Raw genomic sequence first — 14,782 nt, 5'->3', positions numbered from 1 at the left:
TATATTTTATTTCTAAACTGACGATTTCGAGGAAGGGGGGATTTAACCTTCTTGACCTTCTTTTTATGGTTGTACCATTATGACGGATTAGTCCGACGAGAGGAAGACCCCGTTTTTAAATTGGATGGGAAACTAGCTGTAAGTGAGGGAATTTTTGCTTCGAATTAGGCTAACAACTTGATTCACTTTCACACGCAATTTTATTACCCTTTTTACGTTCGCTCTTTATTTAATCTTGGTTTAACCAAACAAGACGAGTAAAGACCTATACTTCATACGCTATACTTATTTAAAAGAGAGACTATGGTTTTTGAAATTTCAAATAAATAAATAAATATATAATATTACTATACGGGGGAAGTGTAGTGGAGTTGTTCTATCAGGGTTCATACGAACATGGAAAACAGGGAAAACCTGGAAATATCAGGGAAATTGGTGTAGAGGAAAGAAATCAGGGAAAATGAAAATTTCTTCGAAAAATCAGGGAAAATAAATTTTTATTCCAAAAAATCAGGGAAATTAAATAAAGTGAAACAAATACACTTCAGTGGGTGGGACCCATAATCTAATTTGGTGTACGAAAAAAATCGATGTTAGTTGTCTCAGTGGAGAGAAATATTTTTCTTCTGTGTATGGAATTCTGTACTTTGGTCCTGTCTATTATAACCTAACAAAGAATGGTAAACATATGGTTGTAGGTGTAGTCTGGTTACCCTATTTGAAATTATAACACTCCTCCAATGTAAAAGATTCACCTGGAAATTTATAAGAAGTACTCTGGAAAACCTGGAAATATCAGGGAAATTGGCTTTGGAAATTTCGTATGAACCCTGTCTATGGGGAAATCAATTTGGAGTCGAATATGTTCTATCATGACAATGTTGGCCATCGAGGGCCTCCCAAAACGTCTGGGGATTAATTGGAGTGTTTTACGGGTGACCCCCTTAAATTTAACGAAGAAACTGAAAGGTCACGTTAACAAAGTATTTAAAATGGAGCCGCGAACTGACGGGTATACGGAGAATTCTAATACGTCTCCTAAGAAGCGCCTTTTGAGTAAATATTAGCCCGAAAGAAATTAAGAAACTAAGAAAAAAACACCCTAAGAATGTCGTAATTTCTTAGGGTGGTGCGTGGCCGACCCCGATTCATTCGTCTCGCGTTGAGTTACCGGTAATTTTTCCACGATATTCATCTAGAAATCTCTCTAGAAATGATGGATATTGCCTATTATTTCCAAACATCGGTGCAGCTTTTATAATACGTTCATAACGAAGTTAGATCCTGTAATTACACAAATCTGCCTAGTGATAATAGTTTGGCCCATTGTATAACCCCCTGCTTTAACAACGGAGAAAATAGTAGACCACGTGGTATTACGCGGGGAATATCCAAGCCCATCCCACGCCATTTTAGTTTCAAAATTTTGGGATATATAAAGGATGGGGATTTCTAAAATTTTGTATCAAACTCGGTTTGGAAATCAAGTGTGGTGGAATAACATTCAAATACCCGTGGTTTTTTTAAAAAAAGAAAAATGAAGTTTACGGTGAGTGAATGAATGTTTATTCTGTTTGACAAGTTTGTTAGAAGTACAAGCTTCCTCCCGTAGCGAATATCGCCGCTATATTTAGGTTAGATATTATTGAATTAATTTCTATAGTATTTTTTATTTGAATTGTCAAAATTTTATAATAATACGATGTATATAGCAAATAGTTGAAAATTTACATCCTGTTTCTAGGATAACAACATCTCCCCTAGATCAGGGATTGCGAAATATTCATAAGTTTTATTTAGTTATTGTATTAAGCTTAGAATATTCTCCTTTCGCGTTGCAAAGGCTTTTCGTTACGTATCAATTTATTTTTATTAGGGATTAGCCGCTGATAGTTTAGTGAAACTTAAATAAATAAAACTTAATTATCAAATAAATTACTCGCTTCGGGCGAAAGTATAGGGAGCTAACAACTGGCTAGGGGGAAGAGATAGTCTGACGTCACGCAGCCCCTCTCTGGTTGGCATTTTTGCGCGTAGAATACTGTTTCCAACCGTTAGGGGGATGAAACACCAGTAAGAGATAGAACAGGGTGTGACGTTTCAGGGTCAGAACTTGTTAGCTTCCCATTTAGCGTTAAGTTCATTAAGAAATTCCTGCATCGTCGGATAAGGTTTCTATCTTAGATGTCCCCGTCATTGGTTGTTAGCCCAACCGGAAGTAGATTCCTCTATTAGAAATGTGAATCTCTCTCATACATACGCACGCGCGCAGTTGACGCCCTCACTTCTTGTCTTGGCCGTTATGGTGGCCGTTGCGTTAGCTGGTGCCAATTACGGCGGAAGTACGTATGGCCGAAGTTATGGCGGATATGGCGGAGGTTATCCCAGCTACGGAGGAGGCTATGGCGGCGGCTATCCCGGATATGGTAACGGCTACGGATATTCCGGATACGGAAATGGATATTCTTCCCCGAGCTACGGGGGCTATGGCGGAGGGTACGGTGGAAAATACGGCAATGGCTATTCCGGATACGGAAGTGGTTATTCCGGCTACGGAGGTGGATACGGCAATGGCTATTCCGGCTACGGAGGCGGATACGGAAACGGTTATTCCGGCTACGGAGGTGGATATGGCAATGGCTATTCCGGCTACGGAAGTGGTTATTCCGGATATGGAAACGGTTATTCCGGATACGGAGGATATGGTGGAAAAAGCGCTGGTTATGGTCGCCGATGGTAATATTTATGGTACACGGCGGAACCCGACGAATCTTTTATTGACGGCGATCACGAGGGTCTATCTGGTCCACTGCCACGTACCTTTTGTAAATGAACGTCAAATTTTCAGTTGAAATAAATGAATTTATTTTACTCAAATTTACTTTCTTTTTTAATTTACATTAATTCAGTTATGGGTTCGACATTTCATTTATTAGGGTTCATACGAACTTGGAAAACTCGGGGAAAGGGGGTTGCTTCGACTATAGAAAAACACTCCCGTTGTTATTACTCCTTATATGGGAAAAAAACATGGAAAACATTGGAAAACTTAGGGAAATCGGTTATCCAAAAGAGGTATGAATTTTATTTTTTCTCCCGATTGTGGTCTTTCTATAAATATAAACTCGAATCATTTTTATAATAATTTATTGGTAACTTGTTTCTGTATATAACTTGTAATTTTTGTCACGTCATACACGTGGAGAAACCGATAACGTTACGTGAAATCATTAATAACCCCATAATTGTTGAAATTCACCGAGTAATAAGCACGTTTTTAGTAAATATTAGAGCAAAACTTAACAGTAGAGCGCTGACAATAAATCGTCCCCACGTGGCAGTCGGCGCGATATTCATTTCAAAATTTTCGGATTTATATAAAGGATGATCGGAAAAATGAATATCAAACTCGGTTTTGGAAATTAAGAGCCAAATAACGTGTCCCAAAATAGCTGCGGCGGTGCTAAAAATGAAGTCTACGGTGAGTGAATTAACGCTTCTTCTATTATGTAGAAAATATCCCTTCTCACTGATAAGACTTTGCACTTTGATTAAAATCCTTCGTGTCCCTTATCGCGTGTAGTTTGCGCTTTTGCTCTTGACTGTAACGATGACCGTTGCCTTAGCTTGGTACACCAATGTTGGCAAAAGTTACGGTGGAAATTACCCGGCAAAATACGGCAATGGCTATTACGGCTACGGAGGTGGATACGGCAATGGCTATTCCGGATACGGAAGTGGTTATTCCGGCTACGGAGGTGGATATGGCAATGGCTATTCCGGATACGGAAGTGGTTATTCCGGCTACGGAGGTGGATATGGCAATGGCTATTCCCGCTACGGAGGTGGATATGGCAATGGCTATTCCCGCTACGGAGGTGGATATGACAATGGCTATTCCCTCTACGGAGGTGGATATGGCAATGGCTATTCCCGCTACGGAAGTGGTTATTCCGGATATGGAAACGGTTATTCCGGATACGGAGGATATGGTGGAAAAATCGCTGGCTATTATCGCCGATGGTAATATTTATGGTACAAGGCGGAACCCGACGAATCTTCGATGACGGCGATCACGAGGGTCTATTTGGTCCACTGCCACGTACCTTTTGTAAATGAACGTCTAATTTTCAGTTGAAATAAAATGAATTTATTTTACTCAAATTTACTTTCTTTTTTAATTTACACTAATTCAGTTATGGGTTCGACATTTCATTTATCAGGGTTCATACAAACGTGGAAAACTCGGGGAAAGGGCTTGCTTCGACTATAGAAAAACACTCCCGTTATTATTACTCCATATTGAAAAAAAAAAACATTGGAAAACTTAATGGGAAAAACATTCGAAAACTCGGGGAAATCGGTTATCCAAAAGGCTCCTGGCCCATTCGACCGAAACGCATTCGACCGAAACCCATTCGACAGAATCCCATTCGACCGAAAAGTAGCCGAATTTGGCGGTAAATTATTGCAGTAATTTGGTCTAAAAAGCCTCTATAGTTATCTTATAAAAATGTTTTAACCAATTAATGTTTTTATATTTTGTACGCAAATATTTTAAAAATTAAAAGTCATATTACACTTATAACGTTTTGGGTACTAATTAAGGTTACCCTCGGTTTTATTTATTTATTTTTTCATTTCATAAGGGATACACTTACTTGAAGTGTATAACCGCTCTAAAGAGGAAGAGACGTCCTCCTAACCAAACCAAACCTAACATAACAGCAACAGTAATGTTTTGGAAAAGGCATATTATTTGAGAATTCAATGAAGCTAAACATCAATATTTTGGAAAAGGCGTAACATTGTTAAATGATTTATAAAATATTACTAACCTAACTTAACCAAACTGTAATGTTTTGGAAAAGGCATATTATTGGAGAAGTCAATGAAGCTAAACATCAATATTTTGGAAAAGGCGTAACATTGTTAAATGATTTATAAAATATTACTAACCTAACTTAACCAAACCTAACCTAACCTAACATAACAGTAATGTTTTGGAAAAGGCATATTATTGGAGAAGTCAATGAAGCTAAACATCAATATTTTGGAAAAGGCGTAACATTGTTAAATGATTTAAAAAATATTACTAACCTAACTTAACCAAACCTAAGCTAACATAACCAACCTAACCTTAAAAACCAAAATAAAATACCCCAGCTATAACATCCAATTCGTAACTCAACCTAACAATGCTATATTTCTCGTTGTGAAATCCTTAATACTGCTGAATTATAAATTCGCCTTCTAAATTCAGCACCTGCAAGGAAATTAAATTCGATTATTATCTATTATTCAGAATTATACTTATAATTCGATTATAGTAAACTCACCTTCCTGATGGAGATTCGAACGAAGATTTTCTGCGTGACGATCCGACGCTTTACCACTAGACCACGGTAGGACGCAGACCACTTTGAAATCAAATAAACTAATATACTAGCTTGGAACTTTCGGTTGAAGGGAATTCGTTCCAATGTGATTCGATTGAATGGGAAAATATTCCCTTTTAATAGAAAACCGCCATTGGGCTGGATTTTAAAATACTATCTAGAAATTTTCGGACGAATGGGATTCGTTCCAATGGTATTCGGTTGAATGGGTAGACTCCATCCAAAAGGGCTATGAATTTCTCCCATTTGTTCTCTTTCTATAAATATAAACTCTAATCATTTTTATATTTTATTATAATAATTTATTGGTAACTTGTTTCTGTATATAACTTGTAATTTTTGTCACGTCCTACACGTGGAGAAACCGATAACGTTACGTGAAATCATTAATAACCCCATAATTGTTGAAATCCACCGAGTAATAAGCACGTTTTTAGTAAATATTAGAGCAAAACTTAATAGTAGAGCGCTGACAATAAATCGTCCCCACGCAGTCGGCCCGATATTCATTTCAAAATTTTCGGATTTATATAAAGGATGATCGGAAAAATGAATATCAAACTCGGTTTTGGAAATTAAGAGCCAAATAACGTGTTCCAAAATAGCTGCGGTGCTAAAAATGAAGTCTACGGTGAGTGAATTAACGCTTCTTCTATTATGTAGAAAATATCCCTTCTCAGCTATACTGATAGACTTAGCACTTTGATTAAAATCTTTCGTGTCCCTTATCGCGTGTAGTTTGCGCTTTTGCTCTTGACTGTAACATTGACCGTTGCCTTAGCTTGGTACACCAATGTTGGCAAAAGTTACGGTGGAAAATACCCGGCAGGATACGGAACTAGCTATTCCGGAGGCTACGGTACCACATACAGAACTGGCTATCCCGGAGGTTACGGTACCGGATACGGAACAGGCTATTCCGGAGGTTATGGTACCAGATACCGTGGGTATTCAGGAGGTTACGGTACCACGTACCCTGGCTCGTCCGGATTTTGCGGTACCGGATACGGAGGCTCTTCCAGATATAACGGGAAATTATATCCGATACCTTAGGAAACCTTTTGTAATTGAATGTAATTTCCAGTTGAAATAAAATTGATGGCGATTCCTGCAGAATTTATACTTATTGTATATTTTTAAATGACTTTAAGTATATTTAGAAACAAGATTTTATTTAAAACTAAACAAATACATTTTGTCGCGATAGAAAATGTATCAAAGGAATTGTATATTTTCTTCCAAATCGTAGTCAACTGCGTGGCTTCCATTTCTTTAGTGTTTTAGACCAGTATAGATAATAAGTTATACTAAATAAGTAATTACGCTATAGCTAAGGCCTATATGGTATTTGTTTTTACTCAATTGTTATCTTAATTATCCGTAAAATCCGCCGCCACCATAGAGACCATATCCGCCACCTCCGTAGCCGCCTCTTCCGAATCCACCTCCGTAGCCGCCTCTTCCAAAACCACCTCCGTAGCCGCCCCCCAATCCTCCATATCCTCCGTACAATCCTCTGAAAGGGGAAACGAAATATTACAGGCGCAAAAAATGCCAAAAAAAAGCGTTTACAAGTACTTACCGGTTAAATCCACCGAATCCTCCCCCGTAACCACCTCCGAAACCACCCAGTCCTCCTCCGTAACCCCCGCCGTAACCTCCGTATCCGCCCAGATAGCCACCCATCACGGCACTGGCTATCATCGCCAAAAGTAACGAGAATCGCTGGAAAGTAGAAAAAAGCTTTCAATTCCTAGCCAGGCATTTTTTTCGAGCGTAAGAGCTCCACAAACGTGATAGCTACATTTGAAACAAACGAGTGAATGAATGAACGAATACTTATACTTACAGCGAATTTCATGTTTAGATGATCTCGGGCTAGTTTGTCTCGCAATGTCCGCAAACTTGTGACATAATATGACAAAACTAACTCTTATTTATACCCACGAATTTTCCTACATTCTCATATCGTTTATTTCATAAACTTTATCGATTGCGCAATTTCAAACGAATTGAAAGAAGTTAATCTCTAAAAGACAGATTTGGCGCTCGCTACTCGAGTTCTCCACAACTTAATTACTCGTTTAATCTTAATTATATCGCCATTTGAAACTTGGCGCTCATTCTTGGTGCTTGTGACGATTTATCAATGGTAACGTGTATCGGTTACTATTACGCTTAGGGAGCGATGGTCACGTAATCTACGCTTTTACGTTCACGAAGCGTGTCCTAAAAATGACTGCTTTTATTATGGAAAAACTTCCATTATGTTCCCTAATCATTGATACAGAAATAGAATGGTATCATAACGCGCTATTAATGTTTATAATTACACCGTAATTGGAACGTGTAGGAAGTTAAATTGGGCTTGTTCATTTTATTTTAAAAAAGCTAGAAGCGGGTTACCATCGAGATTCCAAGTACCGCGAGGTTTTTGAAGTCTTCCGACCAACCAGTGCGCATTTGACTCATTTAATTCTTTGAAAGTGTACAGTATGTGTTTCGCAATATTTTATATAATGTACGTGTTATGTCTAGTTAGGTCTTGGGTCATTTGGTTCAAATTAAAATGGCTAAGATGTAACCCCGAATGTAGCCACGGAGAAGCCCGAATTACTGGTCTCTCTGCGTCTATAGGAAACTCGTGGCCCATCCAGAACGCGCGCGTCTCCTCTGACTGTAAGGTACCCGTACCAGAAGCTTGAAGGAGAGAGTAATGGAGTGGAAACCCCCATACCTAAAGCGTTGCCTTTGTACCCCCACCTACGGCACCATAGTCCTCCCATCATCCCCAGCGATTAGGTAGGGTCGTGCCGGGCGAAATTGTAAAGGACGCTCCCTCTATCTCAAAAATAGAAGCTAGTTCTCATTCAAATAAAATGGCGCTACGCGGCAGCACTTAGCAATCGCCTACGGAAAGGTAGGGGCGTGCGCGAGGTACACTGGGAGAGATATGGTGCCGCAGGTCGCCCATCATCATTTCCAATCCATCTGACTCCCTTATCCCTGCCAGAAGTAGGATAAGGGACTAGAAGTATTGAGGTAACCAAATTCTTCACTTGGCGAAAGTGAATATTCTTGATAACGCACCAACGGTTGGCCCTCTGGAAGCGGTTTCTGAGTTTTCCCTCTAAAACGTGAGACGCTCGCGGTGGTAGGCGGCCGAACTAAATTCCAGCACCCGCTCGTCCGTGTACACCCCCCGGCTTTAGGTTGAGGGGAACGGGGGTAGGAAATGTTTTGGAACTCGACCAATTTCTTTCTCATAGTGTAGGCGCGATGGAAGCGGCATAAAATCCACAAATTTGTTCACTAGTGCCAGGATCTATTACCAATGCTAGAGCTCTTTACTTCTAGTCTCATCCTACTTCTGACCGTACTTCTACCCGTATGATAACATCGTTAATTCGCAAAGTGTATAGCTGGTAAACAGTCCATAGTGACGAAACTAGTCAAATCAAAAGCAAAGAGAACTCGTCATTCAACTGTATATGATTTTAATGAAATTGAGGTAATCCGCGTGTACAAAATGAAACATCGTTCAATGATGTATTTAAATACTCGATATTTACGCGTTTAACATTTCAAAAAGTACATGTTTTAAGTGCGAGAGGCGGACGTTAGTAATAGGTGTAGATTGATTTTTTGAAGCCGATGCCGTAGCCGGCGCCATGTCCACCGTACGGGCTAACTCCCTGATGAACGGCACTATTTTTGATTAGTTTTCCGATGCCGTGTCCTAGTCCGTATTGAAGTCCAAAGATGAAAGGAAAAGCCAGACCTCCGTGTACGTCTCCGTGTCCTCCACCGTGGTGATAGCCCGCTGAACACGCAGCCACCAATAAGCAAAGAATAGCGGCCGGCACCACCTGTGAAGCCAAATTATTATACGAAAATGGACCACGTAGTTCCGGTTCTGATCACGCGTCAGTTACTTTGACAATCTTTTAGTATAGGCGGTGTCAAAGTTCAAACTTTCGCTAACCCTAGTAGATAATGACGGTGGCTAGTGTTTAATATTTTCCCTATGAACCGGCGATTAGTCAAGTTAGTTCTAGACTCTTGGCGGTCGCTGTATGATTAAGCTTCACGCCTGGCTAAACCGTGTACTTTTTATTTTAAAAACTGCCTTAATTGACACTTCTATAGTTCAGTGATTATGCTCGTAACTTCCGTTCTAAATGATTCGTTTAGCGGAACATTTTCCGAGTACAAATCGCCCATAGAACCCCCTGTACTTTTAGAAACACCCTGTATAATTTATAAAGGAAATGGCCCCACTACCTGGGCTCTCTTTTACCGCGGAAATGTAAATAATCACAGCTAACTGAAATTATTCCTTAATCATTCAAAACCCGTTAAAATTATAGTAAGGCTGCTAAAATCTACCTAATTTTTAATATCTGATATATAATAATTAAATAAAAACGGCTAATTTTAATATTTTACATCCGCGTGTTTGGTTTATATTAATTAATCTCCCCTTGACGTATCTCATTAATAATTAATTTCGTGTCTAAAGGCGCATTCTTGATTTTGGTGACCGACTTATTACTGCGAGCTATGCGAGTAAATTAATAAATTATCTCTATCAAAATTCTATTTACTCTTTGGATTAAATCAATGAAAAATAAAAGCGAAATTAAAATTAAAAAACTCTGTATACTCACGACGATCTTCATGTTAGCCCGCTCAGCTCTAAAATCGCAATGATTCGGGAACTTCCGCTTAACGGATCTTATATAGCGGCATCGAATTGGCCAGCTAATAAGTTTTACTTCCGAGCGTGGTAATAAACGTAAAACGGAAAAAATATCCCCAAAACTATATTATTATTATTTTTTTTAAACTAGAACGTAACGAAAATGGCTATGATCATGGGCTTCTATGTATAATGAACGTTTAGGGTACGGTGAAATTATATACGAGCCGTATAAAATCACTTCATTTCGTATTAAGTACGCTTCATTAATACCGTGTCTAATTGTAACCGATATTTATCTACAAATGCAAAATAGTATATCATTTTCTTTTGAAGTACACACGCGAGTTTGATTATAAATTCTCTCCTCCCTGCCGATAACGCGCTTTACCTATCATTTCTTCCTAAGAAACGTGCTTGCGTATGAACTTTAAAATTTGTGGAAAGTAATTTCGGTATGCCGGAGGGTAAACAGTTTTTAAATCCGGCCGTCGCGATTAAGAATCATCATCTCCACCCCACCATTTAATAACAAACGTTTAAACTCCTCGTTAGCGAACGGAACCCGTTATTATGGAGGAGGGCTCCGCTTTTCATTTTAAGGCCCGGTGTACCAAACCTATAGAGAGCTTTCAGTTGGAGGAAGAGCTGTGTCTCGTGACATAATTTACGCTGCCATATTGGTGGGTTTAAATAAGGAATGAAGCTGAGACCACCCAATATGGCTACCAGAATAGCGGTAAAACTTGGGAGGGTGTGACGTACTACTATCCCATCTGAAAGCTCTCTATAGACTTAAATACCAGCGCAGACGACTAATGTCTTTCCATCGTTAAAAGGCTATGTAAGTCCGGAAATTTCTCAGAAAACGTTTAATGAACAGAGTGTAGAAACGTCACGGGGATACGTCACCTTTTTCCACTCTGTAAATACGCAATTTCGAAATGTGGACTAGTACTATAGGTACTTATTAAGCTAGTGACGCTACAAGGTGGTATCCTCGGGTCACCGTATAGATTCTCAGTCTCGCTTTTAAGTTATCCCGAGGGTCTATAAAGATTATTGGTTCATTACCAACAACAAGGTAAGGTGGAAAGGAAATATCAATTTGATTAATCAATTTAATTTAATTCAACGTCGTTTTTCGCTGCAGTTCCTTCTAACGAGTCGGGAGTGAAATATTTCTCGCTTTTACGATTCATTGATTTCGCTTTAATTATAATCGTATATATATATTTGCAAAATTTACCGGGAAATTATTTGTTTTTTTAAAGGCCCCCGTCCTTTTGAATTTTATAAGTTATCCCGCATCATTTTTCAGGTAAGCCTAAATGTATAGGCACGAGTATATTTAATTTATTGACTGTATACGCAATTGCATTTGAAATAGTCCATTTTGTACGCTATTTCGAAACATTTATGAATTACTACATCAATAAGACGAAAAAGCACAATTGTTTTTTTTCTAAAGATGTTTTTATTAGAAACTATTTACAGTTAATTAATACTTTTAAATTAAGTATAAAGAGACCGCGCAGTCTTGTTCGTTGAATTCTTTTAAGCTACCATTGCGGTAGTCTGAAAATAAAATATCATAATATTATTATTATTATTGGTATTATCAACGAGTAAGTGATCAAAACGTCTATTAATAGAGCGAATGCACTAAATAGGATGGTATCTCGCCTACCTTCAGAATGTATTTGGTGTAATAGAGGATGTGTTTTGGCGAAGTGGTGGTTCTTCGAGTTTCTTAACCGTGGATTCCGTATCCACCATATCCTCCGGCGAGGACTGGGGTAGCGTGGGCGTATCCGTGGGCGAGACCGACTCCGTGGTAAGCTGGGGCAGCGGCGTATCCGTGGGCAAGACCAACTCCGTGGTAGGCTGGGGCAGCGGCGATTCCGTGGGCGAGACCGACTCCGTGGTAGGCTGGGGCGGCAACGGCAACCTTGGCGACAGCTGGAGCGTAGCTACGGCTGTAAACGTAGGAAGATCCTCCGTGTCCGAGGGCAACGACGGGCTTGGCGACGGCGGCGACGGCTGGGCGGGCAACGGCGTATCCCAAACCGTGTCCGACTCCGTAACCCAAACCGGCACCGTATCCGAGACCAGCTCCGTAGCCCAATCCACCGTAACCGACGGCGGCTACTGGGGCGGCGATGCCTCCGTAACCCAAACCAGCGTACCCGGATAGGGCAACGGCGGCGAAGGACAAGACGAGGGTGGCGACCTGAAATCAACCGGAAATAAGTATATTAGGTCCTTTAGTCGGTTCCAGTGGAGGTATCTAGAGATCTATACTCTAGTGTATGGACCAAGGTGGTATTCGCTACTTGTAGCGGAACTTTGGCGGTAAAATACTTACGGCGATTTTGCACATGGTTAGTTTCTTAAGTTTTCTCTTCGAGAAAGAAAGATAAAACTGATTTAATATTCGAATGAAAGCGAAGTGATACTCTAATCCGCTGATCCCGAATCTTTTATAGCGGAGAATGTGGGCCAAATCCGACGCCCAAAATCAAGAAAGGTGTGTTTTTGACGTAATATTTAGCTCTAGGCTCATTAGAAACTCCCTTCTATCTCTCGAGAACTCGGAAGCTGGCTTGATAGGGGGTAAAACTAGTCTTTTTATGTGGAATATATTGAGAACTTTGAAATAATAATAAAAACCTATAAACCTCTCCCCGTATCCCGCAATTTTATAAAATATATTAGGGAAAAAATTAAATCATACAGTAGTTTCAGCGGTATACATATTTTTGTCACGTGTGCGGAGCTGGGGCCATCAACAGCTAGCGAAAGCGAACCTTATAAAATTTGATCTATATCTTATAAGACTGGTTTTAATTCCGTTTTGTTTTTCTCCCAATTTTGCCCCGGAGACTTTCAGGTGTCTTTTTTTCTGCTGATTTTTATATCGGATCAAATTGATTTTATTACGAAACAATTAAGTTTATGCTTTTTGGTTAAGTTAGGTTTAGTTTTCGAACGAGCTAGTTTCATATGGAATTAAAATTTGAGAGTAATTTTAATTCATATTGGGCCATGTTGTAATAGCGAGTTCAAAGGACTTGATTTGTAAGAGTACAAGGACGTATAGACTCGCGGTTTTATTACAGTCACTCGAGGAAATATAGGCAAGGCTTGATAATAATTTGATAGTATACCAATACGTTTAACGAAGACAGAGGGTTTAGATAAACATTAACAGACAGAGCCCTAGCTTAATTGGTGTATAAAATATGGGGAACTTCTTTGATAAAAAAAAACCATTATATCTCCCAACATTGGCCCCTAATAACGAGGAAATATAGTCAGTCTTCATTCTAAGGACGTTATTTAACCTTTATCTAGCGGAAATGTGGTACTATTAAATGGGTACAAGTAAGCGCCTAAGCCGTGAAAGAATAAGCGTGACGATTTCGTCGTTTTAGAGGCAAAATCAATGTTTCAAATCTCAAACCAAATGTTAATTGTGGAACACACGCCTGAAAGTTCCGGTGACATCACTTTCACGCACTCAGTTTCAAAAACCCCCGGTGTATCTTTGAAAGTTCTCAAACCTTATTTACGGGCTCTCGGTTTTATATTCATTAATTTTTCCAATACTCTTCGGTAAATCAGAATGAATTGCTACTTTGATCGTGATAATAACACTGTATTATCATGGACAAAGAATGCGCGTGAGGAAATTTGTTTTCACTCTAAAGGATAGGCAACTCCCTATCTCGGGCGACAGCTTATTCTTGTGCGTGCTGTCAAGAGACAAAAAACTTCAGGATCTTCAGGATTTAAAATATCCACGAGTTTTTTAGCTCGAGTGCACGGACCTCTAGGCCTTAGTTTCAAATACGTGTAGTAGGTTGTACTACCTGTAGGCAATTTCACACGTATTTGAAACTAAGGCCTAGAGGTCCGTGCACTCGAGCTAAAAAACTCGCGGATATTTTAAATCCTGAAGTTTTTTGTCTCTTGACAGCACGCACAAAGCTACGTTACATAGAGAAACAGCTTTGCGCGTGCTGACAACCGATATTGTAACAGAGTATATACAGAATAAGCTGTCGTTCGAGATAGGGAGTTGCCGATCCTATAGCGTGAAAACAAATTTCCTCACGCGCATTCTTTATCCATGGTATTATGATGGAGGTTACGCAATAACTAAATCCTAGCGCGTATATCACGTTGATTATACAGTACACCAATAAATTGCGAAAAATATTCGGGTGTGTCTTTTATTATAAATCGGCTTAGATTTCCCGGCCGCAAAACACGAGGAAAGTAAAGTAGAAAGTCACTCACTTTTCTATTCTCTTCAAGGGCGGCTTAATTCGAAAAGAAAAATACCGAGAGAATTGAAAACGAACGTTATCCGCTTTTTAGCCACATCGTAGTATACGATGAGGGTCTTAGTTTGATCCGAGCCGTAGTAGCTGTAGTAGTAGTGGCCGGGGTTGTCGCTTTCGTTATCGTTAGATTTTAGCTTAAAAGGAACTCGATAGTACCCCAACCCACCAATAGCGGTAGCTGAGCTCAGTTAGAGATTTTATTTTAATTAAAAAAAATTTTCCCATTGCACCCGAGAATTGAACCTGGGTCGCTGGCGCAGCAGTAAGACACGCTACCACTGAACCATAGAGACTCGCTAGAAGGTTCGAGTTTTGATCGCTTAGTTTAT

General features: G+C 39.6%; 3 protein-coding genes and 1 pseudogene across 7 annotated transcripts in view; 3 read left to right on the top strand and 1 right to left on the bottom strand.

The window, feature by feature from the left end:
* The window catches only part of LOC149658708 (F-box only protein 47-like), a 29,626-nt gene that overhangs the window by 10,010 nt on the left and 4,834 nt on the right, over positions 1-14,782 (top strand). The window contains exon 7 of one of the 4 annotated variants that reach the window (XM_089844335.1): positions 2,273-2,581. The exons of the other annotated variants lie outside the window; for them this stretch is intronic. Coding sequence (XP_089700461.1) covers positions 2,273-2,430 — 158 coding nt within the window. The 3' untranslated portion in view covers positions 2,431-2,581. Of the gene's footprint in view, positions 1-2,272; positions 2,582-14,782 lie in introns of those variants that run through there. 4 annotated transcript variants of the gene reach the window in all.
* On the top strand, positions 2,755-4,027 carry LOC149658712 (uncharacterized). The gene is made up of 2 exons (XM_089844344.1): positions 2,755-3,481; positions 3,584-4,027. Exons 1-2 carry the CDS (start codon positions 3,470-3,472, stop codon positions 4,025-4,027), a joined length of 456 nt encoding a protein of 151 aa, XP_089700470.1. The 5' UTR covers positions 2,755-3,469.
* LOC149658711 (uncharacterized) lies at positions 5,900-6,519 on the top strand. The gene is made up of 2 exons (XM_089844345.1): positions 5,900-6,030; positions 6,138-6,519. The coding sequence occupies exons 1-2, from the start codon at positions 6,019-6,021 to the stop codon at positions 6,450-6,452; spliced, it is 327 nt and encodes a 108-aa protein (XP_089700471.1). The 5' UTR covers positions 5,900-6,018; the 3' UTR covers positions 6,453-6,519.
* On the bottom strand, positions 6,654-12,683 carry LOC149658710 (uncharacterized; annotated as a pseudogene). The gene is made up of 6 exons (XR_016369842.1): positions 12,470-12,683; positions 11,856-12,334; positions 10,070-10,163; positions 9,084-9,268; positions 7,249-7,303; positions 6,654-7,124 (listed from the first exon to the last, which is right to left on the bottom strand). The product of XR_016369842.1 is annotated as an uncharacterized LOC149658710 (transcript).

This window comes from Phalangium opilio, unplaced genomic scaffold, assembly GCF_054372755.1.
Source record: "Phalangium opilio isolate 3A_F unplaced genomic scaffold, DU_Popi_V2 ptg000075l_1, whole genome shotgun sequence".
NCBI classification, from domain to species: domain Eukaryota; kingdom Metazoa; phylum Arthropoda; class Arachnida; order Opiliones; family Phalangiidae; genus Phalangium; species Phalangium opilio.
The sequence above is the reverse complement of the archived record's forward strand: the minus strand, read 5'-3'. Positions and strand labels throughout refer to the sequence as shown.